Source organism: Rousettus aegyptiacus, unplaced genomic scaffold, assembly GCF_014176215.1.
Source record: "Rousettus aegyptiacus isolate mRouAeg1 unplaced genomic scaffold, mRouAeg1.p scaffold_m13_p_3, whole genome shotgun sequence".
Classification (NCBI taxonomy): domain Eukaryota; kingdom Metazoa; phylum Chordata; class Mammalia; order Chiroptera; family Pteropodidae; genus Rousettus; species Rousettus aegyptiacus.
The window spans coordinates 17626404-17640430 of NW_023416306.1; the positions used below are offsets into that span (position 1 = coordinate 17626404).

The 14027-nt window shown below is 43.4% G+C and overlaps 1 protein-coding gene across 1 annotated transcript; it reads left to right on the top strand.

Moving 5' to 3' along the window:
- Positions 1–6840: 6840 nt before the first annotated feature.
- On the top strand, positions 6841–10833 carry LOC107508553 (allergen Fel d 4). Its single transcript, XM_016140431.2, has 6 exons — positions 6841–6951; positions 7319–7455; positions 8198–8271; positions 8864–8974; positions 9296–9397; positions 9577–10833. The coding sequence occupies exons 1-6, from the start codon at positions 6865–6867 to the stop codon at positions 9678–9680; spliced, it is 615 nt and encodes a 204-aa protein (XP_015995917.2). The 5' UTR covers positions 6841–6864; the 3' UTR covers positions 9681–10833.
- Positions 10834–14027: the final 3194 nt, after the last annotated feature.

Below are 14027 nucleotides of genomic sequence, written 5' to 3' on the forward strand. Positions count from 1 at the left end.
TTTGTGGTCAACTCCTCTCCCTCACCTAGAGTCGTAGAATTAAACTGACTGTCTGTGGCCTCCAGAGGAGACATCACCACCCATTTGAGAAAGAAAAAAAAAAAAAAGCAGTCCCTGTTCTCCTGGACCTGGGCTGACTCACATAATTAGGCTTCAGTGTTATCACAAGCTGGCCTGACCTCACGGCTGGGCCCAGTTGTTTTGTTGAACATAAACATAAAACATCAACACCAGACAAGGTTAATCATGGTTCCCCATGATGAATGATCTCACTAGCTACAATACGAAACCCAACCTGTTCAACTACAGGTATGTTTTTGGTGGTCTTTGGTTGACAAGTATTAACATTCTTAGGATAAGAACCCAGATCCACTCCATACATGTGCCCGGTGGAATTCTGGGAAGCACCAAACTAAATCACAGATGTAGGGCCTGGTTTAGTGCTTTGAATCCTGTAGGAGCAAAGACATAGGACACCTCCAAGGATTTTGGCCTGAGCGATAGGGAGAATAGAATTGCTCTTTACTCCAGTCAACTGAGGGACCGGCTTAGTCGGGAGGATGCATATCTCCATCTGGATATCTCTTTAGTTGCTCTAGCTAGGCTGCCCCCCCAAATAAAGTCTAACTGTAATCCCGTGTGGTTTAATGACAATAGAATTAATTTTACTCTCCTACGAATAATCTGATGTGAGTGTTCCAAGTTGGCTAGCAAGTCTGTCCCAGGTACTCATTCAGGAACCCACTACTTTCTATTTTGTTTCTTCATCAATTCTAGGACATTTTCATCATCTGTGTGGCTAAAACTGAGTAGCTGAAGTAAAGAAAATGAGAACATGATGGAAGTATCATCTTATGCCCACTGTGTTTTGTGACCTCTGGCTCTTGTAGGTTTTTTTCTTGTCCATTACCCCTCATGACCACACCTACTTTCTGCTCGTATAGGCTAGGAGAGATTATTTTGAAGATTAAGAATCATATATTTTTCTATAGGCCAGAAATGAATTTCTTTTGGCAATGCAAACTCCTCAAAAATTTATCAGGCTGCTGACACATTTGCTTCTTGACTTCTGTGTGTGCAGGTAAAGAGACAACAAAAATCTGATCTAGACATAGAGTTAAGTCTGGACTTTATTCCCTGCCCACTCCATCTGCTTTTTTTTTTTTCTCTCAATAATATGAGTCCTTAATTCCTTCTTTGACAACAGGTTGACTTCTTTTCACGGCAGCAGAATTATCTACTACTAAGACCGGAGTTCCACTTCACAGCTACTACTCACAACTGCTTTACTCTTCGGTAGAGAAGCAGTGACCCTCACTCAACTTAGAGTGAGGCTTCAGGCAGACAGGGTAGAGCTGTCTTCCTCCTGTTCTCAAGGGACAGGGCCATCCTTGGCAAACTTGTATTACCTCTCTCTCTGTTTGACTAGAAATGTACTAGATCTACATTAGTGTTGTTAAATCTCAAAAATCAATTGTTGAATGGTATGTGCAATATGATACCATTTATACGAATTATAAATAATACACAAAACAATGCAATCTATCCTTAATGGTGTCTATATGTATAATTATGGTTCTCATAATGTGCATACAAATCACCTGGGAATCTTGTTAAACTGCAGGCTCTTATTTAGCACATCTGGGGTGGGCCTGAGATTCTGTCTCTAAGAAGATCCCAGATGTGCCAATGCTGTGCCCCTTGGAGAGGGGCGATGCAGATAAAGTGAAAAAATTTTTTTTCTTCAATTCATCAATGTCCTGGATTATTTTGATCCACCTGGGTGTCGGAACCTCACAGTTATACTTCCAGACTCCCATAAAGGTATTCTCACCCATGAGTGGTTGTTAAAATACGTGTTTCTGTGGGGACATGTGGGCTGGTGCTTACTATTGCATCATCTTCCTGACGTCACTCAAATGAGTTATCATTTCACCTAAAAAAACGCACAGAGGGTAAAAAATTAGTTTTCAAGCCTACATATTAATATTCTAGAATATATAATAAAATCAGGGATCAAGTGAAAGTTACTTTGGAATCAGTCATCAACGGTTGCTATGCTACTACTTTTAGGTACACTTCGCTCAGGGACTGGGGGTCAGGTTCACAGCCAAGTCCCACTGAATATTTTCCACAATAACATTTAAATGCTAACTTGTTTTGTGTTCATTCCTTATTACTCTACTGTCACCTCACGGCCCATCAACACATTCTTAGGGTCTAAAAACAAAGTTGAACTGGTTAAAGGAAGGGAACTAAATCTTTAGGTCCTGAATGACTTGAACCTGATTAGAGCACATGTAGAGAAATGTCAAATAAACTTACAGAGTAAATGAAAAATCAGGATACTCTCTGAGGTTATCTGTGTTTCCAGAGTAACAAGGAAGACTGCACAGCTCTCTTCTTGGCTCTGAGGACTTTGCCATTTGAGTCACTGGTTCCAGGACAGACTTCACTTGAAAGTGTTTGCTCCTGGAAACAGGCTGTTATTCTTAAAAGATTGCATTTCTGAAACATTGCTCTGTTGACTACAAAAATTTTACAATGGCTCATTTTCCTCTTAGCACAATGGACAATTACTGGCGGCCCTCTTGGTATAGGGACATAGAGAACTGCAGTGCCAGCTTGTTCACAAGAGCCTGGCTAGGAAAGAGGATCTGATTAGCCACACAGACAGTGATTAGCACCTGCCAGGATAACACATATGCCTTTGGTTTCCTGTTTTTTTTTTGTTTTTGTGTTTTTTTGTAAAATCTGAATTGTTATGTACACAATTTTCCTCAAATATCCTACGAGCACTCACATCTCTGGACCTTGTCCTTCCTGTTCCCTTTGTGTGAAATACTTGCCTTCGGATCTACATTACCCATATGCACAGGAGGTTCTGGTCCTCATGTGTCACTTTACACAGAGGACTCCTTAAAACCACAAGTATAAAGTAGTATTATTTCACCACGTTTCTTGACTGACCTCTCATGGCTCTTTGTTTACTGCCTGTACCCATTTCCTACAAGGTTAGTGCAGTGATGTCAAGGAGCTGATTCTCTTCCCTGCAATATCTCGCATCCAAAGGAGTGCTGAGCCTGAGGCAGGCACTGCATGACTGTCACTTCACCAGAGGGTGTCCCTGCTCTGCACAGGAAAGCCTTGAGACTTGCTTTCATCACTGACAAGAGAGCAGAGAACAGTTCCATGTGTCCTCTGCTCCAGGATTTTTAAAAGTTCCCCAGATGATTCGGAAGTGCAGTCAAAGTTGAAAAAGTTTCATGTAAGCATGGAATGAGTTGGATTGGCCACGTATCTCTGCAGGAGAACCTGAGAACTGGAGCAGCGAGGGTGGGGAGTGAGGCTGGGGAGAGTGCTGCTGGTGTTTGGGCGAATGCAGGCATTGCCCCATACAATGCTCTGCAGAGAGGAAAGGGGGTAGTCAGGACTAGCCCCAGTGTTGAGAGAGCTCCAGAGAGTGGATTAGTTCCCCTCACAGGTGGCCAGTCGAAAGGTCCTTGCCCAGGCTTGTCTCCCCTGCAGGAGGTCTGGCACCTCTGGGTGGCTATTGTCAAGAATCTGGAACACAGCTAACCAATAGTCCGTGGAAAACCTTTTGCGTCCTGGTGATCGCTGCGCATGTTGCAGATGCTGCCGCCCCAGAGCTCTGCTCAGAAAGAGCCTGGAATCCTCAGGCCTAGTCAGGCAATGACTATAGAGCCTCCCCAGTGGCCACTGGCCACTTTGGAAAGCTTCTTCCAGACTGCCTTCCCCATGTTCACAGCAGGCCAGAGAAGCCAGGTTGGTACAGAGAAGAAAGGTAAAGGTAGGTCAAGGAGGTTTCAAAAAACTGGGAGGTCCGAGGATACAGCTGCCCTCTCTAAGGGGGAGGCCTGTACAGATGCTCTTAGAACCTGGGCATTGGAAAACCCAAGGCCAATCTGGTCTCTGGAGACCTGCAGGAGTTTCTGAGCTTAGGATTAGGGCCTGCATGAGCCTACGTTGGCAGAACATGCAGCCAGTGTGTGCTCTGTTAGAGGAAGCTGCCCTCAAAGGTGTCGGGGAATGACAAGCCCTTGCTCATTAGAGCTCGGGGCCCATGTAAGTGTGTCCAAATCTGAACCTTAGAAGCAGGGTATGCTGGGGAGGCTGCATTGGGCTGCAAGTGAGCGGCTTATTTCAGAGTCTTCACTTACACCCGTCTCACTCAGCGCCTTAGTACCTGAGGAGGCAGCTTTACCAAAAGAGCCCTGGTCTCATCCCAGCCACCTTGTAGAGGCCTGTGTGTTTGTGAAGAGTGGGGAAGCAATTAGTTTTTTCCTGAAAATGAGTCTTAACATTTGAAATGAAAAATCATGTTCATGAAAATTAGAGGTTCTGAGTGAACATGCTAACTGAAAAGTTATTGTCTATTTTTCATAATAGCTTTTTGAGGTATAATTGACAACCAGTGCACATCTGAAAGTATAAAATTTAATGAGTTTGTACAGGGATATTCCCAGGAAACTATCGCCACCACAGTCAGGGTAGTGTTTAGCCATGATCCTCAAAAGCTCTCCCCATGCCTCTGGAATCCCCCCCCCTCCCCAAGTGCCTCCTAAACCCTAGGCCGCCTCTGATCCACTTCCTGTCTGTAGAGTGTGCATTTTGAACTCAGTCTCAGTATGTTCTGTGTTTTCTTGTTCTGGCTATTTTCACTCAGCATAATTCTTTTGAGATCCATTCATGCTGTGTTTACCGATACTCTGTTCCTTTTTACGGTTTCTTAACTTCTGTACTCCTTTCTGTTGATGGACATTTTGCCTGGTCCTAGTTTTCATCTATTACAAATAAAGTTTCTGTGATGATTTGTGAAGTACTCCCAAATGGACGTTTACTTTTCTCTCAGTTGCACGTGGTAGAGGAATGGCTCGGTCATATCTGTCAATGTAGGAAACATCCAAACATGGAGAGAATTTCTTCTAGAGTTTCTTTGAGAAAAACTGACATCATATGCCAGGGAAGAGATCTCAAATGTCCTGGAAAATAACAGTTTCGTAGCTTTGCTATGCATTTGAAATAAAGAAGGGAAGTAAGGAAGATTACATGGAAGTGGAACTGCCCCAAACCTTACATCGAGCGATACAAATATCCAAAGAGTTTTCGGTAGTAAAAACACAAAGACAGCGAAGACATTCTGTGGAAAATGTCTTCATTTCTGGTCTCCTCTTTTTGCACACCAAAGAAGTGCTCAGAACCAGAAAGTTACAATCTGGCATTCTGCATGAGTGCAGAGTTAGGAGTGATGGTGGGATGGGATAGAGATGGAGTGTACAGCAGTGTAGCTGACTCTTCAGCATCATAACCAGGAAGAATGGGGTTCATCTTGCAAACTTGATTCTTCATAGACTACCATGTATTCTTTGAGAGAATCAAACAGACAATATAAGTACACAGCCTTTGCCACTATTTATCAATCTCAGTTCGGCACGACACTTACATCCAGCCTATGAAGGCTGAAGTAACATAGATCTAGAAATAATTGTGAGTGAATATTGGTCGAGCATAACCTAGGAATGATCAGGCAAGGAGCTGCAATGAGTTTATAATGCAGGCCACACATAGAATGCCAGAATACCTAGGTTCACTGCCTCATGCACTGTTCCTCTCCTGACTCTAGACTCTCTATTTCTTGGGGTGCAGAACAGGACCATAAGACAAGGTGAAATAAGACGTAGCTTTTAACCAGCCCAAACTGGGGACACAGGGGCCTAATTCACAACATTCTTCTCACCAGGAATCCTCTTCCCACATGCTCTGAACATCTCGAGACATGCCCTAACATTCAAGACCCCCCTCCCTGTTGCACCTTCCCCAGTCATAACTCCGTGAATCCCCCATCCCAGCATGGACCAGACATTAACTGAGATTTGTCCACACCTCATTCCATGTATCCTTACAGCAGTCTATAGGCAGGCCCAATAATCCCATAGAGAGGACCATAAGGCTACAACAAATAAAATCTGTCCTTGTGGCTTCAAAGCGGCAGAGAAAAGGATGTCAGAAAGCCTGAGATCATGAGCATCTTACCTGATGCCTCCTCCCCAGCACCACATCCTGTGACCCACTGTGGTCTGAACTTGGTCCCACTCGGTTAGGGTGTGGTACATGCTTGGCGAATCAAGCTTTTATTGGGTATACAGAGAGCATTTCCCTACCTACTCTGAAAGGTGTTTGAAGGAAGGAAGAACATCTTCTACGTGTGCATGCCTTTTGTGTTTCTTTGGTGTATTGTGAGGTACATAAAATTACTAAAGATTTGTTCATTCATCGAGGAACAAGAAAAGGCAGTAGTGGTCAAATTCAGAGAATACATCCAAGAAAGTGAAGTGTGCTCCATACCAGACACCATACTCTGAAAACATTAATTTACTGACTATACCTAGGTCAACTTGAATGCTTTGTGATAGGTGATTACATCTTTGGTAGAGACCGTTTCTTTGTTCTAAGGGTAGTTATCACGAAGTCAGTCACCTAATGGCCCACGCCGTGTAAGGGGTGAAACGTAGGTGCCCTATGTATTCTACTTTCCACTTTGACTCCATTTCTGCTACACATAATTGGCTTTCTGATTGAAAGGCGGGTGGCCCTTTATGGCATTCACTATTTTTCTTGAGCACGTGTTTAGAGGTCTTTAAGGTCACTAATTAGATCTGATGGAGTTGAGATTGACAAGTATCAAAAGGGCAGGAACAATCTTGGCCTGACACCAGTGAATACAGCCAATCTCTTGAAGTGGGAGGATGAAACGTAGTGCCCAGCAGACAAAACAACTGGACCAGGAATGAATATAAAGACAGAGGAGCTGGGGAGTGGAGCCAGTCACTCCCGTCCCCTGCCATGATGAAGCTGCTGTTGCTGTGTCTGGGGCTCACACTCGTGTGCGCGCATCCGGCAGTTGTGACAAAGAACTTCGATTATTCAAAGGTAGAGTCAGTGGACAATAGTGACTTTGGACTTTCGGGGGGAGGTTTCGAGGCTTTCGGGTAAGGTGGTTTCACTGGAAGGCAGAAGTTCTTTTGATATAGTAGAAAAAGGGGGTGGTTCCCAATTTTGGACTAAGATCAATTATACAATGTGAAAAGATGGAAACCCACAGGGACCTCCATTCTCCCTGAAAGGAACAGTGGAAAGAGTTTTCCGTGTGTTTTCACTCAACCTGAGTTTCAATCCCCTGGTTCGCATCAGCTTTAGGTGTCCTGGCCCATGGACCAGAGTTGAAGGAGTCAAGTGTTCGTGTTGTGCTGTTCTCATTCTGCTTTCCTTACCCAATTATTTTACTGTCTCATTGTAGTTATCAGGGGAGTGGTATACCATTCTCTTGTCCTCAAACGACAAAGAAGCGATCCAAGAAGATGGTGTCTACAGGCCTTTTTTGGAGTACGCCAACGTCTTAAATAACTCTACTCTGGCATTACTATTTCATTTAAAGTAAGTTTGGGGGGAAGGGGTTCGAGGAAGGAAAAACAGAAGTATGAGTTTGGTCCTGGCCTCTAGACACACACACACACACACACACACACACACACACACACAGTCACAAAGACACGTACACGTGTGCTCATTCATTGTGGCCTTGTATCCAAAATTATGCCTCTTCATTTGCACTGATTATGAACCTTTTCTAAATCCAGAGGTAAATTTGCTGACCAGATTAAACATAAATGGGAGCAGAGGAGATACAAAGGAGAGGGGAATCTGATTCATTCGCACTCTGCAATGTATCTTGGTTAAAAACTTAGGCTTGTGATACCATCAACACTATCTCTCAGTTGTGTGAGTACGAAAATTCATCTCTCTCCACCCAGTTCTTCCTTGGGTCAAAGAGGATGATACGATTTTCCCATCATTTTGTATATGAAGTCTGAGTGCGGCAATGTCTATAGAGCACTCCTCTGAGAGGCTAGCACATCTGAACTGTCAGCTAATTATCTACACAAGTAGCTGTAGTAATAGTAATAGTAATAATAGGAAGTCATAGCAGAATAAAAGTAAATATAAGTAGTTGACTCATTCTTAATGTGTCAAATGACGTGAAATAATGGAAATAAAGCTATTTCAAATTTCTACTGAAAATGTATCGATAGCCAAGTGAAATCACGTAGAATTCCTAGAGACCAAAGGATCCAGTTCCATCAATTTCTCTCAGGCATCCATTCCTTCTGTTTTACAGGATAAACAAGGAGTGTGTTCCAGTGACTGTGCTCGCTCATAAAATATCAGAGAATGCTGTACTTAATATAAACTGTAAGTATACAAAAAAATCTTTCTCAATTCTACTTCCAAGGACAAGGAATTTGCTAAACCCTAATATCTTTAGGATCAATTCCTGATTAATGCTAGTTTAGATAACATAAATAGGGCCATCTAACAGGCAGTACACTCCAATTATGAGAACTGCCTATGCATAACAGCCAATGCCTGACACATAATGACACCAGATTAAGATGGCAATTGGGTAATGTACCTCCCACAACTAAGTTAAAGTGGAAATTAAAAAAAGAAAATTTTCAGTACAGCAGCTCATTCCCCGCCTACTGTGATGCTTTCTGGCGGCCATGGCACAGCACAGTGCTGGGTATAAATGCCAGTGGAGCTTAAATACAAATGCATAGTAGGCAGAGATGGCGAAGGAAGGTCAGTGAGCCTCATGGACAGTGAAAGAGGGCAAATTGTCACTGTGGCTAAATAATCTACCATTAGCGTCCATTTCCCGTGGTAGAAATCCTTGCAGTAGTCAAGTTTACTGTTTGAAGTCCCCATATGTAGCCAATAGTGCAAGTATAACTTGCTTTCTATGGACAAAGAAGTTCTGAGTTGTATTCTTTCTCTTCCGCAGACACTGGAATGGATATATTGCACATAATTGAAGCGGTCTATGATGATTATATGATTGTTCGTATGTTCAAGTCCGACCCCATGAAAACATACTTTGAAGTCGGACTCTTTGGTAGAGTATTTTCATGCTGGCACTCACACAGAGGGTGGGGAGAGAGAAGAAAAAGGAGTGCTGGAGAGAAAGCGATCCTCTCCTTCTGTGGAGAGAGATGCTCACCATGGGCAACCCCTTAGGCTAGGTGAGGGGATGGTGATGAAAAGTCTCATCCACAGAATGTCAATTTCCACACAGATCACACCAATCCCCAAGACTTTTGCCTAAGCACCGATCGGTGCCATCCATTTCCCCGCCCCTCTGAAGACCTCACCCCACCACCAAGAACCTCAGTGACCAATGCACAAGACACAACAGTTACTGTCATTTTTCCCACAGCCCGAACACCAGATGAGAGTCCAGAAGTCAAAGAAGAATTTACGAGAGTTGTCCAAAAATTTGGAATTCCAAAGGGTAACATACTTGACCTAACCAAAATAGGTAGGTTTTGCTATCTCTCATCTTATCTTCCAAAATTTTCACGTTACTAGAAAGAAAAATCCAAGGGAATGGAATGTCTCCATTCAGGCTCCTTTTTGCTCACCCGAAAACTCATTTGCATTCTGTCTGGGAAATGAGCGGGGGTCGGTGCTTGAATGTGCTCTGTTCTGCCTTTGCAGATCGTTGTCTAGAGGCCCGAGAGAAGCAAGCATTTCCTGACTCCAGGTTAGTGATACGTGATGGAGAGGGGTGGTCTTGGAATGACTGCCTTCTGGTACATTAGGGGTTCACGTTCAAGGACAACAGTAATCTTCTGTGAAGGAAGCAGGTGGGTACGGCTTAAATTGTAGTCGGACCTCCTGGAATCAGGACCCTCTTCTTCCAGGAGCTTCAGAACAAATGACCTAAGCACTAAAAAGGAAGAATGATGTTTACCTCACAGAGGTACTGTGTCAATGGCATCCTGGTGAAAAGGGCTCAGTCATTATACGTGCTACTAATCACTAAGACTTCACATTTTAAGTAGGGAAAGGGCAAGAAGAGGGTGCGGGTGTGATGCTCCAATACGTTTCTGTTGGTGGTCTGTCTTGCAAGACCTAGAGGCCGTCTCACCCTTTATCCTTTGGTGAGAGTGTCTTCCTCCGATGTCTGCACATCCTCAACTTCTGATCCGGGAATAGAGCTGTCTGACCTATCGGTATCTTCCCACTTGGAAAAGAGTCTCAGGCTCCTCATCTGTTGTCTACATCAGATTCATTGTGGAGTTTCATTCAGAAAATGGGTGGGAAGGTCTTAGCACAACTATGCCTTGTGTAAAGTCAGCATTTAATGCAAGGTAGCCGTAGAGGGCTTTTGCCAGTCTTCGTCCATAGAGGAATAATTCTTCAGGACTTCTCATTGCTGAAGATGGCAGAAGGAAGCCTCAGACCCTTCAACGATTCCTCTCTATTTTGTATAGACTCAGGTGGGAACAGCAAAAGAAAAAAACAGTCATTGACTCAATGCCCTCTTGCCCCCTGTTCTGGCAAGGAACGTAGGTTAGAATACACGTTGATATCGATCTCTGCACAATTTTGCTATGTCATACAAATTCCTGTGTCCTCAATGACATGCAGGGAGTGCTTTATGAGCTTCTGTGTTCTCTTTCTCGTCTGCGTATTTAGTGCTAAGTGAATACTTCCTCACCCGGGCTCCAGCATCTACCCTTCCATCGTCTCCCTGCATCGTCTCGTGACAAGTTCTGTAACCTGATGGCTATCATGATCGCAGTGAAGCCGTGTTCTCTGCATCATCAGGATCTTCAGTAACTGTCTGCAAATACTCATGGCTCACTCAGGATCGAAAGTGTTCTGCCAATTTCCGACTCTCTGTGTCCTACCCATTAAACCTCTACCCTGAGTAAGAATTTCTTCTACCTGCTCAATAAATGACTACCCTTGCAGTCATGTGGTTGTCTTTGTGTATGTGAGAGATGTGGGACTCAGAGTGGGTGAATGGGGAACTTCCTCTGACCTGGGAGTAGCATCATCTTCTAGGTTCTCAGGAACTTCCCCGAGTTTTGGGATTCTCCGTCCTGTGAAGTATATCTCTGTCCCAGCGAGTGCTGCTATCTCTTTGAGTTGTTTATTTCTTAGTGACCTGATAAGACAAACTATAAGAATCTTCTGCTGGCACTTTCTAGGTCCCTCCCTCTCAGAGCTTTGCAGAAAGCAGCTAGAAGTCATGGATATAAAACCAATATTTCAACACCTGACTCCTCCTACTTCTCCTGGCTGCACAGCCTGCATCAGCACATGGTCACTCTTCCAAGGCCCAACAGTCATCCATCTGACCAAAAGCTTTTGCAGCATGTGAGGAGACTCATCACCTTTCCAGGTTCTCACAGGCGACCCCTTGGTGCCCAACCCCAGCCTTCCTCCAGTCAGTTGGCCACATATTTTAGGTTCAATCGATCACCTCAGCTAGTAAGTCTCTACCATACCCCATATTTTCACCTAAGTAGCGTTGGCTAATGAAAATCATGATAAAGCCAGACATTGGTCTTGTTCCTGGAGTTCTCGGTTCGTTTAAGGGCCTCTGAAGTGTAGATCAATGCACGTCTTTAAAGATCATACTGGGGATTTACCTCTGTTTCCCTGAAGATCACAGGAATATAACCACATTCCAGGTCGGGGTGAAGGACCATTCATATTCTGCATAGCCGCCCCGTTAATGCACAAGTATCTTGCCAGTCTAATTTGTTTTGAATGTTCTCATTGACATTGACGCATCTGAACTTTGACAGCTCTTTATTGTTTCCTGGACGTGTACAATTTTGAGTCGTAATTCTGTAAACAGTAAATGCTTTTCATTGGGGGAAAGGTCACCGTGGGGCTTTGAAGTCCCCAGGAAAGAAACGGGTGTATTTTTAAAATAGGAGTAGAGTATACTTGTGTGGCTATGCCCATTTATTCCTGATGGTACTAACTCAATGTTGCTAACAGATTAATTCCATAATAGATTTCATTATCAGAAAACATAAATGGAAAGTTTCTTGACCTAGTAAAAGGGAATTACGAGATCTCGATTATCTCTTTATTATCGTCAGATTTAATACCAGTAGTCCAATGAAGAAAGCAGTTGTTGGATGATATATGCAGTGTGCCACCATTAGTATATACTTAAAAAAAACGCACCGAACAATGCAATGTATTATTCTTGGTTCCTATATGTGTGTTGGTGCGGTGCTTCTCATGACGTGTGCTTGAATGTCTTGGGATCTTGATAACCTGCAAGTTTCGACTCAGCACATCGGGGGTGGGACCTGAGATTCTGCTTCTGACAAGATCCCAGAGATGCCAGTGCTGTGCCCCTTTGAGAGAGGCATGACGCAGGAGAGTGAAATTCTCCTTACCTTCCTCAATGCATCAAGGCCTTGGGTCATTTCACTCCACCTGGGTACTGGAACCTGTCAGTTGTGCTTCCCGACACCTACACAAGTGTTTTCATCCATGAATAGCTGGTAACAGCGAGGGATGTCACTCCCTCTTCCACTATCGTGCCGATGTCAAACCAGATCAGGTATCATTTCACCCGAAAGACACATAAAGAGAGAGTCACTGAGCTGTAACTCTCTGGAATACCTCAAAAAATCAGGGGTCAAAGGAAAGTTAAGATGGAATCAACCATCACTGGGAGCCGTGTGACTGCATCTGGGTACACTTGGCTCAAGGACTGGGGGCCAAGTTACAGCCAGTCTCACTGAGGATTTTGCCCATGGCATTTATGCTAAGTAGTTTTCTATTAGTCCCTTATCAACCTGCTACCACCAGACTGTCCACAAACAGAAACTTATGTCCAATCACAAATCGAGTTGGTCAAAGGAAGGGAAATAAATCTGCCGCAAAGAGTACTGCAGCATGATATTGCTCGTGCCAGCAAGTGAGAATTAGGATTCTCCTCAGATCCTGCGCGTCACACCATCTCCCAATAGTTCTCAAGCTATCCAAGAAATGTCTGCTTGTGTTTCAGAAGTACAGCGAGGAAGTTCCATTCTTGGCATTGACTTGGACAAGAAATTGCATATTAGTTTCCTGGTTGTGCTGGAATAATCACCATGAACTTCCTGGCTTAACAGCTCGAGTTATTCCACTATCATTTTGGAGGTCGGAAATCTGACCCGGTGGTCACTGGGCCAAAAGCAAGTGAGCCTGGTATTTGTCAATTTATTCGGATCGTCTTCTACATTCTTCTTTAGAGTTCTAAAATTCTCTCTTTCGTGGTCTTATTGTGTATTTTTGCTTGTTAAATCCTGTGTACTTTTCACAGGATTCACTTTTTTCCCCCTTTTTTCGTCTTTACTGGCTATAATAGACTATCAGTTGCTTCTGTTTACATGGTACAAGTCAATGAGTTCTTTTCTCTCTTCTTGCATAATTACGACATGTCTTGATGTGGGCTTCCTCAGTTCCTGGTTTTGGAGGTTCTCTGAGCTTCCTGGGGTTTTATGTGTCTTTCCTTCACCAGGTCACAGAAGTTTTTCACTTTTAATTCTTCAAATAGCTCTGAAATGTCTTGTTTTCCTTCAGGCACCCTTATGACATGAATATTTTTACCTTTAATAGTGTCCCGTAGACTCCTTAAATTACTCTTAGAGTCTTGGCTTCCTTTTTCTTGCCATTCTGTTTAAGTGTCCCCGGCTTCCCCAACCTCTCTGTAGGTCATTTGATCCTTTTCTTTATTCACTTTGTGTATTCCAATTAATATACTTTTTATGTCAGATAATGTGTTCTTCATTTCTAACTGGTTCCCTTTTATAATGTCCATTTCCATTTTTGTTTTTTATCTCTTCGTTGAAGTTCTTACTGAATTCATCTACACTTCCCATAAGTTCACTGAGCATCTTAATAACCAATGTTTAGAACTTTGCATCATATATATTGGTTGACTCCATTAGTTCTGGATCTCTGCTCTGTTCTCTCATAGAATATCTGCTTTTTGTCTTCCCATTCTGGCTGCCTTTTTGTGTCTGTTTGTATGTACTGAGCAAAGCTGCGAAGTCTCCCGATTTTATGAGTGTGGATTTGTGAAGTAGGTGTCCAGTGGCACCAACCTGAGAAGAGTTCAGCTGCAGGCCAATTTAGCCCAAGCC

Coding starts and splice junctions, on each gene's coding strand:
- LOC107508553 (XM_016140431.2), top strand. CDS start 6,865: ATGATGAAGCTGCTGTTGCTGTGTCTGGGGCTCACACTCGTGTGCGCG. Junction 8,272..8,863: donor TGCTGTACTTAATATAAACT/GTAAGTATACAA, acceptor TCTCTTCCGCAG/ACACTGGAATGGATATATTG. Junction 9,398..9,576: donor ACTTGACCTAACCAAAATAG/GTAGGTTTTGCT, acceptor CTGCCTTTGCAG/ATCGTTGTCTAGAGGCCCGA.